We start from the raw sequence: 22,141 nt of genomic DNA, 5'->3' as shown, positions 1-22,141 counted from the left end.
CTCTTTTAAACACAACTCTCTCCTTCATACTTTTTTTTTTTTAAAAACACAGTTTCAATTCACTTTTATTCTCATCTGTAAATAGTAGGACTGTAACGATATGCGTATCGAAATCGAAATACGCAGAGCCACGATCCGTATCGCGATACAAGAAGGCAGAATCGCGGTACACCCTTTCAAACTTCTCCTCAGCCCAAAAACAGAGGCGCTTCCAAACTTCAATTTATGAATACTTTACTTTTTATTTAAATTACATTTTAAACTTACTTAAATTACTTTTATTTTTTATATCTATTAGTAAGTCGTTTTTTCGCCGACCTGCGACAATCTTCTGCGAGTCACGCAACGTCCACACTCGCCACTGGCAGAGCATTCATTTCTTTTAAGCGGTCGCCATTCTGGTTGCGACGCGGGGAGCGAATCTGTAAACAAGCAGCTCATTGGCTGGCTAGGTGTGCCACAAGCCAATCACAATCACTTGACCGGAAAGGCATGCAGTGTTGCCAGATTGGGCAGGTTTAGGTGCTTTTTGGCTGGTTTTGAACATATTTTGGGGTGGAAAACGTTAGCAATATCTGGCAACACTGAAGGCATGTCTGCTTGGGCGGAAGCCTTCTGCGGCAGTTACATTTTGACACGCGAGCAATGTTTCACCATAAAAATTCCGTAATTTCCATCTGTTTTCCGCGATCACAGAAAATCATTGGCCCTATGAGAGTGAGACAGTGAGAGAGCCACCCCCCAAAAAAAAATCTTAACGGATTTACACGATTTGGAAAAATGACTTTTTCAGAACCGAAAAAACCAGAGCTTCCGGCTCAACAGTATTATTTTGAGAAATAAAACAAACTTTGGATATACATTTGTTCATTTTTGCATACATATTACTCATTCTCTGCAGTGGTCTGAATTATTTGTTATTAAATAGTTAATGTAAGTAAGTAAATGTTAATAAGTCAAATTTACTACTTTAAAAAAACATTTTAAAAAAATCGTGGGCGTATCGAATCGTGAGTTGGGTGTATCGTTACAGCCCTAGTAAATAGTGCTTTAACACTTCATCTCATTTTGATATGCAAATTACTCTGGAGATCTGATGAATATGTAAATGACGCCATGACGTCAACCAGCGACCTTTTCAGCTCTCATAAGCTAATTTCCCCCTGAAAAGAGCTGCGACACTGAGGGAGAAGAAAAGCTGTGCTCCCTGCCTCGTATAAGCACATAACAGTTTAACGAGAAAACGTGTGAAATTTATTAATTTTCATGATACTACTTGAACATAAACCGGAAACAGATACACTTTGATAATAACATGCTAGCTGACTAGCATATCGTTATCTCTGTTTAGCCAAATTAGCATTCATGAAGCAAACAAACAAAAAAAAAACCCTACTTCCTTCCGTGTATTAAATACGCAAACGAACGCCTGATACCTAATATTATTTTCACTTAAACAGTACCTTTGGGTCTTTCCTCGGTGTATAAATCCACTACAATGTCGCCTAATGTTGTTTCGAGCAGCACCGCCATTCTGGTTCAAAATTCAGACCGGACTGCGCATGCGCGGAATCAAAGCGCGTGTCCGAGAGAGTAATGGCTTTGTGTGCGCGCTTCGCTGGATCAGACAGGTTCACCTTGAAGGCTGTGAATATTCATCTCATTATCTCTAGCCGCTTTATCCTGTTCTACAGGGTCGCAGGCAAGCTGGAGCCTATCCCAGCTGACTACGGGCGAAAGGCGGGGTACACCCTGGACAAGTCGCCAGGTCATCACAGGGCTGACACATAGACACAGACAACCATTCACACTCACATTCACACCTACGGTCAATTTAGAGTCACCAGTTAACCTAACCTGCATGTCTTTGGACTGTGGGGGAAACCGGAGCACCTGGAGGAAACCCACGCGGACACGGGGAGAACATGCAAACTCCGCACAGAAAGGCCCTCGCCGGCCCCGGGGCTCGAACCCGGACCTTCTTGCTGTGAGGCGACAGCGCTAACCACTACACCACCGTGCCGCCCCCATTCAGTGCTTATTGATGTATATTTTATACTTAACACTGATTTCTCCTTTTTTGTGATGTATAAATGCAGGCCTAGAAATTCATATATTTTTTCACCAGCCAGCCAGACAAGTTACCTTCCAAAGTAACTCGCCAAACAGAAAATCAACTAGCCAAAATTTGTTCATGTATGAATTTTACTTCTGTCAAAAATAACGCAAAAGAGAGTAGTTACCATTGTTCATGACTAATGTGGATTTATTTCAATACCCGAGTATTTTGATACTGATGTTAAATACATAAATGAGAACAACACAGAGCACCATAATATATCAACAAATAATAGTGTATGAGTATTGAAAACAAATATACTTACTGTCATGACTATAGCACCCAAAATATGTCCAACATGCTTTCTGTATTTAACCATTTATGAGAGAGAAAGCATTAGGTGCTTCATATTGACTAGGAATCAACTTGAAAAAAATTAATTATTCCATAAAAATCATATCGCAGCCAAGGCCTACCCTGCTTCCACGTTTGCTTATAAGTCCTTTGCCGTTTCTCCTTCTCGTACGCTTTATCGGCGGCCTTTTTCTCCTCTTCAGACCGAGGTCTCTTTGTCCCCGTCTCTGGCGGTTTCTGTACACCTTTCAGAAAATTCCACGTTGCAATGTAGCTTTGGCAGATGTAGATGTAAACAACAACAAAAACACGTGTTTAAATGGGCGATGATGTGGCCACATCTATTGACTTTGATAACGTGATTACCGCGATATTCAACGAGATGCGTTATATGCATGCGCAGTAGTGAAAAAACCGACAGCCTGACTCGTACACGATGTGATTCGGAATTCTTTGGTATTTTCCGTCCTGCCGATAAACACATCGATTAACACAGACACGGCACACGCTTAATATGTGGCGGCTTTAGTTGACGGTGTGTCTGAATCTTCGCTTCATATGTATTTTTTATTTTCAACTAGCCAGCCGGGCTGGCTAGTGACAGGAATTACCCGCCAAATGACAAATTAAGTTGCCTCGGGCGACCGGACCACCGCGAATTTTGAGCCGTGAAATGAGAGTTAAGATCAGCTTTTTATTTTTTTTCTTGGTCTGGTTTCCATCAAATCCTGCACTCTGATTGGCTGGTGAGCGGGTCCGTATCCTACGATACGGACCCCGGTTACGGACCTCTGGCGACTCGCTCGTTCACAACAACAACAAACATAGTATCAATTTTTTGTCAACATTTATTTTTGCATTTCTCAGGAGAATAGCATTAATTTTACAGCATGGATAGCGATAATGACAGTCTTCACAGCGAAAGCGAGTTTTACTACCCTGAAGAAGAAGAAATAAAAGAAAACATTTCAGGAGAAAGCTAAAAACCTGTAACTGTTGCTAACGCCGAGCAAAAACATGGCTGAATCCTGAATGACTCAATTTTGTATAAATAGGGGACTACATAGGCCGCAAAATGTAGTTTTTTTCCTGCCATGGAAGTGCACTTGTATACCGAGGAGGAAGCAATTTGCATTACAGCCATGAATGAGGATTCAAAATGGCGGCTCGGCTTGGCTAGGTTTTCCCTTTCAGGCGCTCTCGTTTTCTGTTAGAATTTGGGGTAATTCCGCCCCAAATCACCAGATTTAGAAAAATGTTCGCCACTGACTATCTCAGATTTGCTTCATACTTTCTGGAAATATTGTCAGTGTGCCCAATGAATAGTCTACGAAATTTTAGGCTTGTACCTTCATTAGTTTCTGAGATATAGGGGCTTTAAAAAAGGGGCGTGGCCCCAATTTCATTGTTGAAACACATGCTACAGAAAGCGGACCTAACTTCCATAAGTCATTACTTTTAAACTATTCATGCAAGATACATGAAAATTTCAAGGATTGTTCTTCAATGCCAGATGCCTTTAAATACTAAAATAGAAAGTTCACAGTTCAATATTTGCCAAGTTATGGCTTGCTGAAAATCGTAAAAAAAAGTCTTCTATCGTCCTTTGGAGCAACTTTGACGCCCCATATCTCCACATTAAAGCGCACCAGATCTTTCAAATTTTCTTATTTATTACTCATGTTATAGTACTCTTTAGGCAACTTGGTATGTGTTCAAAAGAAATCAAACTTTCTGATTTATTAGGCTTTAAAAATAAAAAAAAACATTTTGCACCTATAATTCAAATGCATATTACAAATGTATGACAAGATCTACCATAAAAGCAATTATACCACTGGAAATAGCTTGTTTTGATTAGCAAATGCACAAAATATGAAGTTGGTACCCTAAACCAACTATAAATATTAAGGTATCAAGTACCAGCTTGGAGGAATTTTAGCCCATTCCCTCCGTATAGAACAGCTTCAACTCTGGGATGTTGGTGGGCTTCCTCATGTGAACTGCTCACTTCAGGTCCTTCCACAACATTTCGATTGGATTAAGGTCAGGACTTTGACTTGGCCATTCCAAAACATTAATTTTATCCTTCTTTAACCATTCTTTGGTAGAACGACTTGTGTGCTTAGGGTCATTGTCTTGCTGCATGACCCACCTTCTCTTGAGATTCAGTTCATGGACAGATGTCCTGACATTTCCCTTTCGAATTCACTGGTTTAATTCAGAATTCATTGTTCCATCAATGATGGCAAGCCGTCCTGGCCCAGATGCAGCAAAACAGGCCCAAACCATGATACTACCACCATCATGTTTCACAGATGGGATAAGGTTCTTATGCTGGAATGCAGTGTTTTCCTTTCTCCAAACATAACGCTTCTCATTTAAACCAAAAAGTTCTATTTTGGTCTCATCCATCCACAAAACATTTTTCCAATAGCCTTCTGGCTTGTCCACATGATCTTTAGCAAACTGCAGACAAGCAGCAATGTTCTTTTTGGAGAGCAGTGGCTTTCTCCTTGCAACCCTGCCATGCACACCATTGTTGTTCAGTGTTCTCCTGATGGTGGACTCATGAACATTAACATTAGCCAATGTGAGAGAGGCCTTCAGTTGCTTGGAAGTCGCCCTGGGGTCCTTTATGACCTCACTGACTATTACATGCCTTGCTTTTGGAGTGATCTTTGTTGGTCGACCACTCCTGCAGAGGGTAACAATGGTCTTGAATTTCCTCCATTTGTACACAGTCTGTCTGACTGTGGACTGGTGGAGTCCAAACTCTTTAGAGATGGTTTTATAACCTTTTCCAGCCTGATGAGCATCAACAATGCTTTTTCTGAGGTCCTCAGAAATCTCCTTTGTTTGTGACATGACACTTCTACAAATGTGTTGTGAAGATCAGACTTTGATAGATCCCTGTTCTTTAAATAAAACAGGGTGCCCACTCACACCTGATTGTCATCTCATTGATTGAAAACACCTGATTCTAATTTCACCTTCAAATTAACTGCTAATCCTGGAGGTTCACATACTTTTGCACCTCACAGATATGTAACATTGGATCATTTTCCTCAATAAATAAATGACAAAGTATAACGTTTTTGTCTCATTTGTTTAACTGGGTTCTCTTTATCTACTTTTAGGACTTGAGTGAAAATCTGATGAAGTTTTAGGTCATATTTATGTAGAAATGTAGAAAATTCTAAAGGGTTCACAAGCTTTCAAGCACCACTGTCATGAGATACAGACAGAAGAACAGCACATTACTGCGATTAATTTTCAATTCCTCTGAGATTACAATCTGATAAGTTTGTTGAAGTGATATAATGATCATTAATCTAAAATTAATAAAAATTGTAAAGCTGTAAAATGTCATGGAAAAATGACAAACACCAACACCAGTCTCATCCTTTTGTAAGTCAAAGAAGGTTTATTGAAGAAACGGACACAGCGATGAGGGTTCAGCACACCACTCATACTGTCCCTTTATTCTCAAATCTATATATACTCTTTACTCGATAAAAAGGAGATATCTACTGCATTACATCTATTGCATTACATGCCCTGATCACACTCCGGGAGCGTGATCAGCTCTCAAGCTGATTGGTTCTTCTCCAATCACTGGCTTACACACACATCTGCTATGCACATCTGCTACGCATGTAACAAGCATGATAAGATGAACATGTTTCGGTACAGAATGTTCTAAGTCGTTAGTCCTTGAAGAGGCAACACTCAGTGAAAAGGAAAATTACAAAACAGTATGACAGTAAGGGGCAGCACAGTGGTGTAGTGGTTAGCGCTGTCGCCTCACAGCAAGAAGGTCCAGGTTCGAGCCCCGTGGCCGGCGAGGGCCTTTCTGTGCGGAGTTTGCATGTTCTCCCTGTGTCCGCGTGGGTTTCCTCCGGGTGCTCTGGTTTCCCCCACAGTCCATCCAGGTTAGGTTAACTGGTGACTCTAAATTGACCGTGAGTGTGAATGGTTGTCTGTGTCTATGTGTCAGCCCTGTGATGACCTGGCGACTTGTCCAGGGTGTACCCCGCCTTTCGTCCGTAGTCAGCTGGGATAAGCTCCAGCTTGCCTGCGACCCTGTAGAACAGGATAAAGTGGCTAGAGATAATGAGATGAGATGACAGTAAAATTTACTCTACAATTCCCCCTTTTATCATGTAAATGATAACACAACATTAAATCTATAATACTGTCAGACAAAATGAGATCGAGGTAGTTCATGACAACAGATACATCACTGCCTGGAATTCAAGATGATTCAACCAGGTCTTTCATGAGGAGTGTCATGAGGAAATAATGCTAGGGCTGTTTTCTATAGAAGTCTCTATGCCTAAGGCACTTAGTCCCGTTATCTAAATCAGCTAGGTATGGTACGCTAGTGTATGTGTAGTCAGAATGTATTATTTCAGCTACCACTGTGTGATTGGTATTATCAGTCAATATGTCATGAACCCAGTTAACAGTTTGATCTCTTTCTATGTTATCTTTCCAGCTGAGAAGTCTGTCCCCTGGAGTACCTGTGGTGCCAGACACTGCTCCTGTAATACGTGTATTAATCTCTGCCACTGGACAAGCTACCAAATACTACTTATACCATGTGTGAGGTTCACAATTAGGTACAGAATGAAGAATGTGTTGGAATGCACAGTCTGTCATGTGGCTGTGTGTGTGGATGTGTCGTTGCTCGTGTTTGTTGGTCCCCCTAAGGGCCTCTTGATAGCAGAGTGTTCACTCATGGCGTGACGAGGCCCTCTGAGGGCTTCTTGAATGTTGTCTTAATCTCCTTCCTGTACCAGGCCCTCCTTGTGCTGCTTGTCTGTTGGTTCAGGTACTCTTCTGCAGTGGCTGGCATGTACCCACGTGGCTCTGTTGTCCACCTTTACAGCTTACTGTGTGGTGAGCAGCACTTGGGATGGTCCCGTCCACCTGGGCTTGTTCCACTTCATCCTTCTGAAGTCCTTTATCACCACCCAGTCAGCAGGTTTCAGGTCATGCAGTGGTCCCAGTGCCGGGACTGGTAAGGCTGTCCTCACCTGTTTGTGAATCTTATTCAGAGCAGAAGAGAGGTTTGCACAGTAATTCAGCATCACATCATCACATAAGGACATGTCAGGGCATCCTGGTGTAATGGGACCTATTCCTGTGTTTGGGGGCCTTCCAAACAATATCTCAAAGGGGCTCAAACCATGCTTTGGTCTTTCTCTCATTCTCATCTGCATTAATACTATGGGTAGGACCTTTGTCTACCTTAGTCCTGTTTCAGCACAGCATTTGCTCAGTTTATTCTTCAATGTCCCATTCTCCCTTTCTACCACTCCTCCACTAGCAGGGTGGTCTGCACAATGTTGTCTTAAGTCTATTCCCAGATAGTTACCCAATTGTTTTAACGCCTGGCTTATAAATGGCGTGCCATTATCACTGGAAATCTTCCTTGGAATGCCACATCGGGGAATGATATCTTGTAGGAGGGCCTTGGCCACCACATCTGAGTCCTGTTTTGCTGTAGGGAAAACTTCTATCCACTTGGAGAACATATCAGCCATCAACAAGCAATACCTTTTTCCCTCACTAGGTGAGAGTTCAATGAAATCCTTTTGTAGATGCACTGTAAAAAGTAAAACTTGCAAAATCGTTAACTTAAATTAGGATGCAATGTTGAATGAACAAATATACCTAGCAAAAGTTAATATCACTTTAAAACATGAGTTTACGCATATTTCTTCATCTGATGTTCAAGTGACATGAGAAAGTAAGTTTAATTAAATCGCGATCTTCAGTTTCACTGTCGACATTCCGTACTTTCTGTCCCTGCACACGCACACGTCTTCTCTCTCTTGCAAAGACGACGACGGATGGAAATGTCTGCTAAATTTCAATGGTGGTACTCTTTTCGGTCGTTGGTTACGTGTAAGGTAAGCAGGCCCGTTTCAAGCTATTTGGGGGCCCTAGGCAAAGGGGGATCTGGGGCCCATAATTATCCCCCCCTCGACGAAAGGCCTTATGGCCGCCTACCCACTGAAGACTTAATAAATAAACATCACACATATTGTAATCATTCTTACGATTTTTACTTAATAAATGAACTCTTTACATTATTATAAATAATTAGCAAACCCAATTAAACACAAGAATAGACAAAATACACACACATATACATATATATATATATATATATATATATATATATATATATATATATATATATACACACACACAGTGGTGCTTGAAAGTTTGTGAACCCTTTAGAATTTTCTATATTTCTGCATAAATATAACCTAAAACATCATCAGATTTTCACACAAGTCCTAAAAGTAGATAAAGAGAACCCAGTTAAACAAATGAGATGAAAATATTATACTTGGTCATTTGTTTATTGAGGAAAATGATCCAATCTTACATATCTGTGAGTGGCAAAAGTATGTGAACCTCTAGGAGCAGTTAATTTGAAGGTGAAATTAGAGTCAGGTGTTTTCAATCAATGGGGTGACAATCAGGTGTGAGTGCGCACCCTGTTTTATTTCAAGAACAGGGATCTATCAAAGTCTGATCTTCACAACACATGTTTGTGGAAGTGTATCATGGCACAAACAAAGAAGATTTCTGAGGACCTCAGAAAAAGCGTTGTTGATGCTCATTAGGCTGGAAAAGGTTACAAAACCATCTCTAAAGTGTTTGGACTCCACCAATCCACAGTCAGACAGATTGTGTACAAATGGAGGAAATTCAAGATCATTGTTACCCTCCCCAGGAGTGGTTGACCAACAAAGATCACTCCAAGAGCAAGGCATGTAATAGTCGGCAAGGTCACAAAGGACTACAGGGTAACTTCTAAGCAACTGAAGGCCTCTCTCACATTGGCTAATGTTAATGTTCATGAGTCCATCATCAGGAGAGCACTGAACAACAATGGTGTGCATGGCAGGGTTGTAAGGAGAAAGCCACTGCTCTCCAAAAGGAACATTGCTGCTTGTCTGCAGTTTGCTAAAGATCACTTGGACAAGCCAGAAGGCTATTGGAAAAATGTTTTGTGGACGGATGAGCCAAAATAGAACTTTTTGGTTTAAATGAGAAGCGTTATGTTTGGAGAAAGGAAAACACTGCATTCCAGCATAACCACCTTACCCCATCTGTTAAACATGGTGGTGGTAGTATCACGGTTTGGGCCTGTTTTGCTGCATCTGGGCCAGGACGGCTTGCCGTCATTGATGAAACAATGAATTCTGAATTATACCAGCAAATTCTAAAGGAAGATGTCAGGACATCTGTCCATGGACTGAATCTCAAGAGAAGGTGGGTCATGCAGCAAGACAACGACCCTAAGCACACAAGTTGTTCTACCAAAGAATGGTTCAAGAAGAATAAAGTGAATGTTTTGGAACGGCCAAGTCAAAGTCCTGACCTTAATCCAATCGAAATGTTGTGGAAGGACCTGAAGCGAGCAGCTCATGTGAGGAAACCCACCAACATCCCAGAGTTGAAGCTGTTCTGTATGGAGGAATGGGCTAAAATTCCTCCAAGCCGGTGTGCAGGACTGATCAACAGTTACCGCAAACGTTTAGTTGCAATTATTGCTGCACAAGAGGGTCACACCAGATACTGAAAGCAAAGGTTCACATACTTTTGCCACTCACAGATATGTAATATTGGATCATTTTCCTCAATAAATAAATGACCAAGTATAATATTTTTGTCTCATTTGTTTAACTGGGTTCTCTTTATCTACTTTTAGGACTTGTGTGAAAATCTGATGATGTTTTAGGTCATATATAAATATGACCTAAAACATCATCAGATTTTCACACAAGTCCTAAAAGTAGATAAAGAAATATAGAAAATTCTAAAGGGTTCACAAACTTTCAACCACCACTATATATATATATATATATATATATATATATATATATATATATATATATATATATATATATATATATGGGCGGCACGGTGGTGTAGTGGTTAGCGCTGTCGCCTCACAGCAAGAAGGTCCGGGTTTCTGTGCGGAGTTTGCATGTTCTCCCCGTGTCCGCGTGGGTTTCCTCCGGGTGCTCCGGTTTCCCCCACAGTCCAAAAGACATGCAGGTTAGGTTAACTGGTGACTCTAAATTGACCGTAGGTGTGAATGTGAGTGTGAATGGTTGTCTGTGTCTATGTGTCAGCCCTGTGATGACCTGGCGACTTGTCCAGGGTGTACCCCGCCTTTCGCCCGTAGTCAGCTGGGATAGGCTCCAGCTTGCCTGCGACCCTGTAGAAGGATAAAGCGGCTAGAGATAATGAGATGATATATATATATATATATATATATATATATATATATATATATATATATATATATATAAAATATGAAAATAAGACAAAGTAATATAAAATGTGCAAACATGATTACAAACATGAATAAGAATCTTAATAAGAACCAGCACACACAGAAAAGTGCAAAAGGTATAGAAAAACACATAAAAATTTAAGAATACACAACTAGAATCATGGGCAAAATGTCTAAAACTGCTGCTTGCGGGCTTTGGCTTCAGTAAAGGCAGCCGCAATACCCTCCATGTCCAAAGACCTGCGGACATCACATTCAATTGACATCAGTGCCACTTTTTTACATAAATAGGCTATTTATGTAAAAAAGAGCTTTCTTGTGAGCCATCCCCTGTCCTACTCCATTCATGCTCACGACACACTAGCTACTTCTGATGAAAGCCATGCAGCTCGCTGAAACTAACTCTGACTATGACATTTTGATAAACACAATAAGTTAATCTGGGAGAAGTTGACAGTCTTTCACCTATTTGTGTGGCACATATTAGAATTTTTAGCCAGTCCTTGCAAGTTTGTAAGCCTGTTGTGCATGACAACGTTTACATCACTGTTATAAACACTGTCTACAAGATAACTACCATTAACGTAAGCTAGCTACCAAATTTGCTTGTCGACCCGCTTGGTATTAATGAGTGTGTACATTCTCACTTACCAGTGTCTTGTTTTTTTCTGTCTTCCTCTTCCCTTTTCTTCTTTCTCTTCTGGCTCCCTGAGGGGTAATTTCGCTTCATATTTGATTTTGTTTTATTTTTGCCGCGGAGCTCTGCAACCACTTGACTGGACAGAGATGGGCATTGAGGGGTTGACAACAGACTGTCATTGCACTTTTCGGCCAAAGCATGTAGGGAGGTGCTGTTGTGCATTAGGGGGCCCCCCTTGGAACTAGGGTATTTCAACAAGTGTCATTAGGCGCTGTGCTGCTGCGCTCAAAAAGTTGTCATTGCTATTGAATACATAACCAGTCGTTCGGCAGCGGGGGCCCTTCGAGGGCTGGGGCCCTAGGCAATTGCCAAGTCTGCCTACCTTGTTGCAATGGGTCTGAAGGTAAGTGACACCGCTACTTTTGCACTTTATCCAGTCATGTGTCATTACTTTGGATAGTTTGAACTGAAACAATTTCCATGTAAAGTTGTAGTCAGAGAATAAATGATAAATTATTAACCAAGCTTTGCATCAAGTGCTTAGCATTCCCATGCTTGCTAACATCAGCCATTCCTAGCTATAGCTAACCGTGGCTTGGCTTGAGTGAGTAGCGAACATTGTTTGCGGTCATGCTTCAAGCGGAGTCGGTCTTTGCTTCCAGTTTAGCCCGCTTGCTAGCACCAATACCAAACAAATATTAATTTAAGCCTTTCAGTAATTTCGTTGTGAAATTTCTTCTTGGAATGTGAAACAATTGACATTGGTAACAGCATGTGTACGTTTAACTACACGATGCTGCTAAATAAATCTTATTAGAAATTGCTTTTAGTAACTATAAAGTGGCGGGAGGCATGACATGATGCCGTTACATTAACACTAGTGTTAACCAATGGATATTCGCTGTTTTATTTCAAAAGCCTTTTGCCATACATATGGTTGTAGTGCTACTCGGAATATGCTCAGATATGAAGTGTTTTATTCTTGTACTAAAATTATTTGAGAGATTGAATGAGAGACGTTGTGATTTCAGTAGCAGCATTTGAACAGTGGAAAGGTTTGCAGAATATACCTGGTTCAGTAATGACTGCATGACTAGCAAGTCGAACATTGATATTTCCCCTAACTACAGTGGGGAAAAAAAGTATTTAGTCAGTCACCAATTGTGCAAGTTCTCCCACTTAAAAAGATGAGAGAGGCCTGTAATTTTCATCATAGGTATACCTCAACTATGAGAGACAAAATAAGAAAAAAAAATCCAGAAAATCACATTGTCTGATTTTTAAAGAATTTATTTGCAAATTATGGTGGAAAATAAGTATTTGGTCAATAACAAAAGTTCATCTCAATACTTTGTTATATACCCTTTGTTGGCAATGACAGAGGTCAAATGTTTTCTGTAAGTCTTCACAAGGTTTTCACACACTGTTGCTGGTATTTTGGCCCATTCCTCCATGCAGATCTCCTCTAGAGCAGTGATGTTTTGGGGCTGTCGCTGGGCAACACGGACTTTCAACTCCCTCCAAAGATTTTCTATGGGGTTGAGATCTGGAGACTGGCTAGGCCACTCCAGGACCTTGAAATGCTTCTTACGAAGCCACTCCTTCATTGCCCGGGTGGTGTGTTTGGGATCATTGTCATGCTGAAAGACCCAGCCATGTTTCATCTTCAATGCCCTTGCTGATGGAAGGAGGTTTTCACTCAAAATCTCACGATACATAGCCCCATTCATTCTTTCCTTTAGTCGTCCTGGTCCCTTTGCAGAAAAACAGCCCCAAAGCATGATGTTTCCACCCCCATGCTTCACAGTAGGTATGGTGTTCTTTGGATGCAACTCAGCATTCTTTCTCCTCCAAACATGACAAGTTGAGTTTTTACCAAAAAGTTCTATTTTGGTTTCGTCTGACCATATGACATTCTCCCAATCCTCTTCTGGATCATCTAAATGCTCTCTAGCAAACTTCAGACGGGCCTGGACATGTATTGGCTTAAGCAGGGGGACACGTCTGGCACTGCAGGATTTGAGTCCCTGGCGGCGTAGTGTGTTACTGATGGTAGCCTTTGTTACTTTGGTCCCAGCTCTCTGCAGGTCATTCACTAGGTCCCCCCGTGTGGTTCTGGGATTTTTGCTCACCGTTCTTGTGATCATTTTGACCCCACAGGGTGAGATCTTGCATGGAGCCCCAGATCGAGGGAGATCACCAGTGGTCTTGTATGTCTTCCATTTTCTAATAATTGCCCCCACAGTTGATTTCTTCACACCAAGCTGCTTACCTATTGCAGATTCAGTCTTCTCAGCCTGGTGCAGGTCTACAATTTTGTTTCTGGTGTCCTTTAACAGCTCTTTGGTCTTGGCCATAGTGGAGTTTGGAGTGTGACTGTTTGAGGTTGTGGACAGGTGTCTTTTATACTGATAACGAGTTCAAACAGGTGCCATTAATACAGGTAACAAGTGGAGGACAGAGGAGCCTCTTAAAGAAGTTGTTACAGGCCTGTGAGAGCCAGAAATCTTGCTTGTTTGTAGGTGACCAAATACTTATTTTACCGAGGAATTTACCAATTAATTCATTAAAAATCCTACAATGTGATTTCCTGGATTCTTTCCCCCATTCTGTCTCTCATAGTTGAGGTATACCTATGATGAAAATTACAGGCCTCTCTCATCTTTTTAAGTGGAAGAACTTGCACAATTGGTGGCTGACTAAATACTTTTTTGCCCCACTGTATCTGTAAGGCCTATCTTGATATTGTATTGAGTAGTACTAATATTAATACAACCCCGATTCCAAAAAAGTTGGGACAAAGTACAAATTGTAAATAAAAACAGAATGCAATAATTTACAAATCTCAGAAACTGATATTGTATTCACAATAGAACATAGACAACATATCAAATGTTGAAAGTGAGACATTTTGAAATTCCATGCCAAATATTGGCTCATTTGAAATTTCATGACAGCAACACATCTCAAAAAAGTTGGGACAGGGGCAATAAGAGGCTGGAAAAGTTAAAGGTACAAAAAAGGAACATCTGGAGGACCAAATTGCAACTCATTAGGTCAATTGGCAATAGGTCATTAACATGACTAGGTATAAAAAGAGCATCTTGGAGTGGCAGCGGCTCTCAGAAGTAAAGATGGGAAGAGGATCCCCAATCCCCCTAATTCTGCGCCGACAAATAGTGGAGCAATATCAGAAAGGAGTTCGACAGTGTAAAATTGCAAAGAGTTTGAACATATCATCATCTCCAGTGCGTAATATCATCAAAAGATTCAGAGAATCTGGAAGAATCTCTGTGCGTAAGGGTCAAGGCTGGAAAACCATACTGGGTGCCCATGATCTTCGGGCCCTTAGACAGCACTGCATCACATACAGGCATGCTTCTGTATTGGAAATCACAAAATGGGCTCAGGAATATTTCCAGAGAACATTATCTGTGAACACAATTCACCGTGCCATCCGCCATTGCCAGCTAAAACTCTATAGTTCAAAGAAGAAGCCATATCTAAACATGATCCAGAAGCGCAGACATCTTCTCTGGGCCAAGGCTCATTTAAAATGGACTGTGGCAAAGTGGAAAACTGTTCTGTGGTCAGATGAATCAAAATTTGAAGTTCTTTATGGAAATCAGGGACGCCGTGTCATTCGGACTAAAGAGGAGAAGGACGACCCGAGTTGTTATCAGCGCTCAGTTCAGAAGCCTGCATCTCTGATGGTATGGGGTTGCATTAGTGCGTGTGGCATGGGCAGCTTACACATCTGGAAAGACACCATCAATGCTGAAAGGTATATCCAGGTTCTAGAGCAACATATGCTCCCATCCAGACGACGTCTCTTTCAGGGAAGACCTTGCATTTTCCAACATGACAATGCCAAACCACATACCGCATCAATTACAGCATCATGGCTGCGTAGAAGAAGGGTCTGGGTACTGAACTGGCCAGCCTGCAGTCCAGATCTTTCACCCATAGAAAACATTTGGCGCATCATAAAACAGAAGATACGACAAAAAAGACCTAAGACAGTTGAGCAACTAGAATCCTACATTAGACAAGAATGGGTTAACATTCCTATCCCTAAACTTGAGCAACTTGTCTCCTCAGTCCCCAGATGTTTACAGACTGTTGTAAAGAGAAAAGGGGATGTCTCACAGTGGTAAACATGGCCTTGTCCCAACTTTTTTGAGATGTGTTGTTGTCATGAAATTTAAAATCACCTAATTTTTCTCTTTAAATGATACATTTTCTCAGTTTAAACATTTGATATGTCATCTGTGTTCTATTCTGAATAAAATATGGAATTTTGAAACTTCCACATCATTGCATTCTGTTTTTATTTACAATTTATACTTTGTCCCAACTTTTTTGGAATCGGGGTTGTAGAATGCCTGGGCATATCCAGAGTTAATTATAAAGTGTTAGTACAGTTACTCAACACAGATTTGCAGTAAGAGATTTTATTGGCAGAAATAAGTCTGGTTAATGAATTAGTGTTTTATTTTAGAATTGTTGAATTTAATACCTTTTAACTAATTTGTGTGTGTGCGTGTGCTTGCAGGTTTGGAATTCAATGTAAACTGTGCAGATTTGAGAGTCCCAGTCCTGACGTTCTTCTGAAGCACTACCTGTTGTGTCATTATCAAGGACGCACTTGTCTGTTGCCCTGTCTCTATCCTCAGTGCGTTTGCACTTTCAGAACTCCAGGTGCGTTGAAGTCACATTTGTCACGAGCACACAGAGAACTTCCACAACAAGCAGCCCATTTTAATTTTGTGTGCGAAGCCTGTGAATTTAGAGATAATTGCCAACCAAAAACCTTTTTAAACCACATCAAAAGCCATTTAAGGAATCATGAAACTGTGAGGTGTCCTTTTCGGAACTGCCAGGTTAGCACAAATTTTCTTTCAAGTTTTACGAGTCACATATCTAGGAAGCATAAGTCTCATTCGCTTGAAGAGTTTAGATTATCTATAACATCTCAGCAAGATGTGTCTGGAAGCATTGAACCACTCTTGTCTGCTGGAGACGATCCTCCATGTGATCCACAACCCACAACGAATAACCCTTTTCCAGTAGTTTGCCCTGCATCTGAAACGTCCTACCCAGAGCCAGTGGACTATGCCACCCTTGAAATTAAGTTTGCTTCACTGATACTTTACATGCAGACTATACTGCACATTTCTAAAGGTGCAACACGGGAAATATTAAGTAGAATTCATATGCTTTTGTCTTTCTCAAAACTTAATGCAAAGGAAACAATTGATGTTTTAAAGAGGTACGAAAACATTGACGCTTTATTAAGAGAGGAACTAACAGAACTGATTTCAGAGGCTGTATACACTACAAATCCTTCATATCACAGCACTTCAGAGAAAGGTATCCTTTCAACAGAACATAGAAGAGAAGCATATTTCAGGAGAAACTTTCAAGTGATTGACCCAGATGAGTACCTTTATGATGGACTGCATCAAAATAGCTTTGTCTATGTCTCGATTTTAAGAGTTATTGAAGTTTTGTTAAACAGAGAAGATGTCTTGGAAAAAGCAGTTTTCAGTGAGGAGGAGTTGCCAGGATGGTACAAGTCGACATGTAGTGGACAGTATTTAAAAGGAAATCCACTTTTAGGCTTTCAGAGTGATGCTATTTCTATTGCCATATACATTGATGAATTTGAGGTCTGTAATCCGCTGGGCACATCACAGAAGGTTCATAATATCACTGCTGTATATTGGATACTACTAAATTTGCCAGTGAAGTTCCGTTCCACACTTTCCTCAATACAACTTGCACTGCTTGGAAAAAGCATTGGCGTGAAGAGATTTGGCTTTGACAAGTTCTTTCATCCACTGGTGAAAGACATACGTCATCTAGAACAACAAGGTGTCTTTGTCAAACTTCTCAATTCTAACCTCAAGGGAACTGTGTATTGTGTATGTGCTGACAATCTTGGAGCCCATAGTCTTGCTGGCTTCCAAGAAAACTTTCAGGCAGGAAATCCCTGCAGATTTTGTCTAGCTTGTTATGACGAAATACAGACAAGGGATGCCGGCTCTTTTCCATTAAGAACCATTGAACAGCATAATACCATCCTAGCAGAACTGAGAGACAATGACGAACTTGGCTGTAACCTGGGTGTGAAACAAGAGTGCGTCCTTGGTAAACACCTATCCTACTTCCATCCAGCAACAGGGTTTCCTCCAGATCTATTACACGACCTGTTTGAGGGAGTTGTACCTTATGAGTTGTCTGTTTGCTTGAAGGAACTCATTAGAAAGAGGTATTTCACACAGCATTCTTATTAAGTGTATCAGGTCCTTCCCTTACATGCACTCAGATAAGGTGAATCGACCCAGGGTCATTACTCAGTCTAACTTTGCAAAGAAAACTATACGTGGGAACGGGCATGAGAACTGGGCATTGCTTCGTCTTTTGCCATTAATGATTGCTCATTATGTGCCAGAGCAGGAGCCATCATGGGAGATTTTAATGGAGCTGAAAGAGATAGTTGAGTTGGTTGTTTCATCAGAATTCTCATCAGCATCTCTAGCCTGGCTTCACAGAAAAATTCTTGATCACAGACAGCTAATCAAAGACACATTCCCTGACTTCAAATTCAAACCCAAGCACCACTTTATTGAACACTACCCTTACTTGAGTCAGTGCTTTGGCCCATTGATCGAGCTATGGACAATGTGATTTGAGGCCAAACATAGCTACTTCAAAAGTGTTGTACATGATGTGCGCAATTTCAAAAATATTCTCCTCACCTTGGCAGCTAAACACCAGCTCATGATGGCCCATTACCTGGATGTCCCAAGTCTCTTTCCTCCCGTTATATCTGTGCAAAAGGTTAAACATGTCAGAATGTGCACCCTTGATGTGCAACAAAAGGCTGCAGTGCTGCAAAAGTACCCTCATAGAAGAGATGTGAGCCTCACACCAGATGTACATCTGAATGGTACTCACTACAGTAAGGGCATGGTTTTGTCCTCTGTAGAACAGAGTGGGTTTCCAGAGTTTTTCAGAATTCTGGTAACACCGTGTCTTTCATTTGTAGAAAGCTTTCATCGTGGTATGTTGAACACTACAGGTGCTATGAGGTTTCTGATACGTGCACAACTCAAATTCTTGAAACAGAGGACTTCAGTGATCACTACCCTCTTATCTCATCCAGGGCTATTCAAATAATTTGGAATTGGGGCCAGTTCATGAATCTGAGGCAAAATAAGGGGCTGGAGAATATAAGTAATCACAGTAACAAATAAGGGCGGCACGGTGGTGTAGTGGTTAGCGCTGTCGCCTCACAGCAAGAAGGTCCTGGGTTCGAACCCCGTGGTTGGCGAGGGCCTTTCTGAGCGGAGTTTGCATGTTCTCCCCGTGTCCGTGTGGGTTTCCTCCGGGTGCTCCGGTTTCCCCCACAGTCCAAAGACATGCAGGTTAGGTTAACTGGTGACTCTAAATTGACCGTAGGTGTGAATGTGAGTGTGAATGGTTGTCTGTGTCTATTGCCGCTTTTCCACTATAAACGCGGCTGAGTCAGGCTGAGCGGGGCTGTTGGAGTTGCATTTCGACTACAACCGCGCTGAACCGTGATGGCTGGAAGTGGGTGGACACATTGGGTGGAGTTAGCGAAAGTGATTGGACGTCAGGTGATGTCGTTAAGCAGCGTAAACAGTGACATCAGTGAGCTTTTAAGCGGTAGTCTCATGACCCGAATAGTAAACAATAAACATGGAGGACATGGAGTCGTTAGTGTTGCTGGTCTTGGTGCTGTGGCTTGTTGTCACCGACAACGCCAACAGATACTGGCAAGAGCGTATAGATGAGGCGAGGCGCATAAGGCTTCAGAAATTCTCGTAATTCGTAATTCTTCTCCTTCCGGGTTTGCGGTGTTTACAGATCCCACCGCGCTCGCGGGGCGTGTGTGGGCATGTGAGGACACTCCTCCTCACCAATCAGTGCACAGGGGAGTGTCTGCTCACGCCCCCAGCCTCACTCGGCTCGCTTTGGCTCGCTTCAGCCCCACTCCAAAACGGTGCGAGTTTTAGGGGCTAAGCAGGGCTGAAGCGAGCCGAGTCGTGCTGGTTTTTGGTAGTCGAAACGCGAGCCGTGTCGGGCTGAAGTGAGCTGAAGCGAGCTGAAAAAGGGTAGTGGAAAAGGGCCAAAAGTGTCAGCCCTGTGATGACCTGGCGACTTGTCCAGGGTGTACCCCGCCTTTCGCCCGTAGTCAGCTGGGATAGGCTCCAGCTTGCCTGCGACCCTGTAGAACAGGATAAAGCAGCTAGAGATAATGAGATGAGATGAGATGAGTAACAAATAAAGAAATTACAACAACATACTGAAGGAGTCAATATATTTTATAAATGCAGAACAATATATGCACATAAATCCACACATGGACTGCTACTGTAATAACTTTTGTCCATTTTGAACATAAATCAGACATCATAACAGTCTATCAGTCTAGGTCAGCCATATCACAGATACTTAAGATTGCACTTGTTTAAGTGAGAGGCACCATCAAATTTATCTCCACCAACAAAAATAAAACCAAAGTGCATACTGTAGTATGGTACAGAAAAGAATTATCACAACATAACAGTGCGTGGTATTTTATCAAGGCAATATATTTCAAATTGCACCCAGTTTAGGTGAGCCATATCAGTTGTTTACATTTTCATTAATTTAACTGACAACTTAACTTAAATTCCAAGTGCATCAACAAATAGAAAACCAAACTGCACAGTATGCTTCTAATTATAACAATGTAACAGTGCATGGCACTTTATCAAGGCAAAACATTTCAGTGCTTTCAACAATAACCACCTCACCCATTTTAGCCCTGCTAACATGAGAAAAAAACACAGTCCCTTAGTTGACCTCTCTTTATTTTTTTTCTTATCTGCCTATATGCGGCACGGTGGTGTAGTGGTTAGCGCTGTCGCCTCACAGCAAGAAGGTCCGGGTTCGAGCCCCGCGGCCGGCGAGGGCCTTTCTGTGCGGAGTTTGCATGTTCTCCCTGTGTCCGCGTGGGTTTCCTCTGGGTGCTCCGGTTTCCCCCACAGTCCAAAGACATGCAGGTTAGGTTAACTGGTGACTCTAAATTGACCGTAGGTGTGAATGTGAGTGTGAATGGTTGTCTGTGTCTATGGTGGGGTTTACATTAGACCGTATCAGTGGATCATCAGATTAACGTTTTTAAAATGATTAGTGTGCACACAGCAACACCAATACACGATTTGCATGCACACAGCAACACCAATACACGGATACGCTCGGCTCCGCAGGCATCCTGCGCTCCAAATCACTCCGCCCTGAACAGCGAGTGCCCTCTGGAGGGTGCGCACTCCGGCCCTGCGCAGCTCACAGAGCGCGTGAGTGAAGTGAACAAGCTGTGATTCGGGACTGAGCCGCTGTGTGTGTGATCCCAGCGCATATCACTTACCACTTGCAAGTGGAAGGATGGCAAGCCTAAAGACAATCATAACTACACAGTGGGCAGTATTTGCATCAGTATTTGCAGTATTTTCATACTTTTATACTCTTTAATGAAAGGTGATACAAGGCGGAAGTCCGCGCCGTTTTTCAGCAGTCGCGTCACATGACCAACGCCAGCGAATCAGGAAGGTGGATGTCACAGTGACGTTGTCCAATGACGACGCCAGCTAGAGCTCAGCACAGCGTATCTGCGTATCTCAATGTTTACACAGCACCGGAGCTGACACGATCTGGATTGAATACGTGGACCCTGGCGGATTCCCGTTTCCCGGCATTTCCAGGCGGTTTAATGTAAACGGACAGTGCATCCGCGAAGAAAACAAGACAGATACAGTCTAATGTAAACTTGGCCTATGTGTCAGCCCTGTGATGACCTGGCGACTTGTCCAGGGTGTACCCCGCCTTTCGCCCGTAGTCAGCTGGGATAGGCTCCAGCTTGCCTGCGACCCTGTAGAACAGGATAAAGCGGCTAGAGATAATGAGATGAGATGAGATCTGCCTATACATGTATTAAAATTGCACCAGACACCTCAATATTCAGTTCAGTACATAATATGAGGTGAATAACATGTTAACTGCATCATACTATTCAAAAATCAGTCCTCATTACTTGTTTGACTAACATGTCTGTATCTTGCATGTACTTTGCCAGCATTTGCCATCTAATGAGGGAAATGGCATTTTTTTGACTTAGCAAGAGCAGTGAAGTCAGGTGCATATGTTGTCAGGGCAATGCGCAAGCAGTGTTGCAGATGCTGGTCAGTCAGGGATATGCGATTGTGTGTTTTAATGGCATTCATGTGTGAGAATGACGACTCACAAGTGTATGTTGAGCCAAACATTGTCAGAAGAAAAAGTGCAAGAGCCCTTGAGTGTGGAAATTTCTCTCGACTGACTACATGGGTCCAGAATTTTTCAAAACCTGCCTGCTGCAATGACTGTCGCAAGTCATCTGATGACTGAATGTCAATGAGTTCCAGCTGTAAAAAACCCTCATCCAATGATGGTACTAGCTCCTTTCCTTTCAATGCAAAGTCTGCCTCAACATTCACACAGAAAGGGTCCTTAACAAATCTCATCACTTTACTGGAGATGCTGAAATCATCAAACCTGGTGGCAAAGTTGTTTTTCAATGAGTCAATAAAGCCTAACATCACCTCTGTAATTTGCAGGCCAGATTTCCTTAATGTGGGGAAGTGGAGCGTCTTTCTAGGATAAAGATCAGCAGAGAAGAGTGAGAGCTTTCTTTGAAAAGCATGAAGTT

The 22,141-nt window shown here is 42.0% G+C and overlaps 1 protein-coding gene across 1 annotated transcript in view; it reads right to left on the bottom strand.

Annotated features, from left to right (window-relative positions):
• The window catches only part of ppil4 (peptidylprolyl isomerase (cyclophilin)-like 4), a 35,957-nt gene extending 34,398 nt beyond the window's left edge, over window positions 1-1,559 (bottom strand). The window contains exon 1 of the mRNA XM_060913897.1: window positions 1,464-1,559. Within this exon, the coding sequence (XP_060769880.1) occupies window positions 1,464-1,533 (70 nt within the window). The 5' untranslated portion in view covers window positions 1,534-1,559. The remainder of the gene's footprint in view (window positions 1-1,463) is intronic.
• Window positions 1,560-22,141: the final 20,582 nt, after the last annotated feature.

The sequence above is a fragment of the Neoarius graeffei genome, chromosome 2 (genome assembly GCF_027579695.1).
Source record: "Neoarius graeffei isolate fNeoGra1 chromosome 2, fNeoGra1.pri, whole genome shotgun sequence".
NCBI lineage: Eukaryota > Metazoa > Chordata > Actinopteri > Siluriformes > Ariidae > Neoarius > Neoarius graeffei.
Note: the sequence above shows the minus strand (reverse complement) of the source record. Positions and strands in the feature narration are given on the sequence as shown.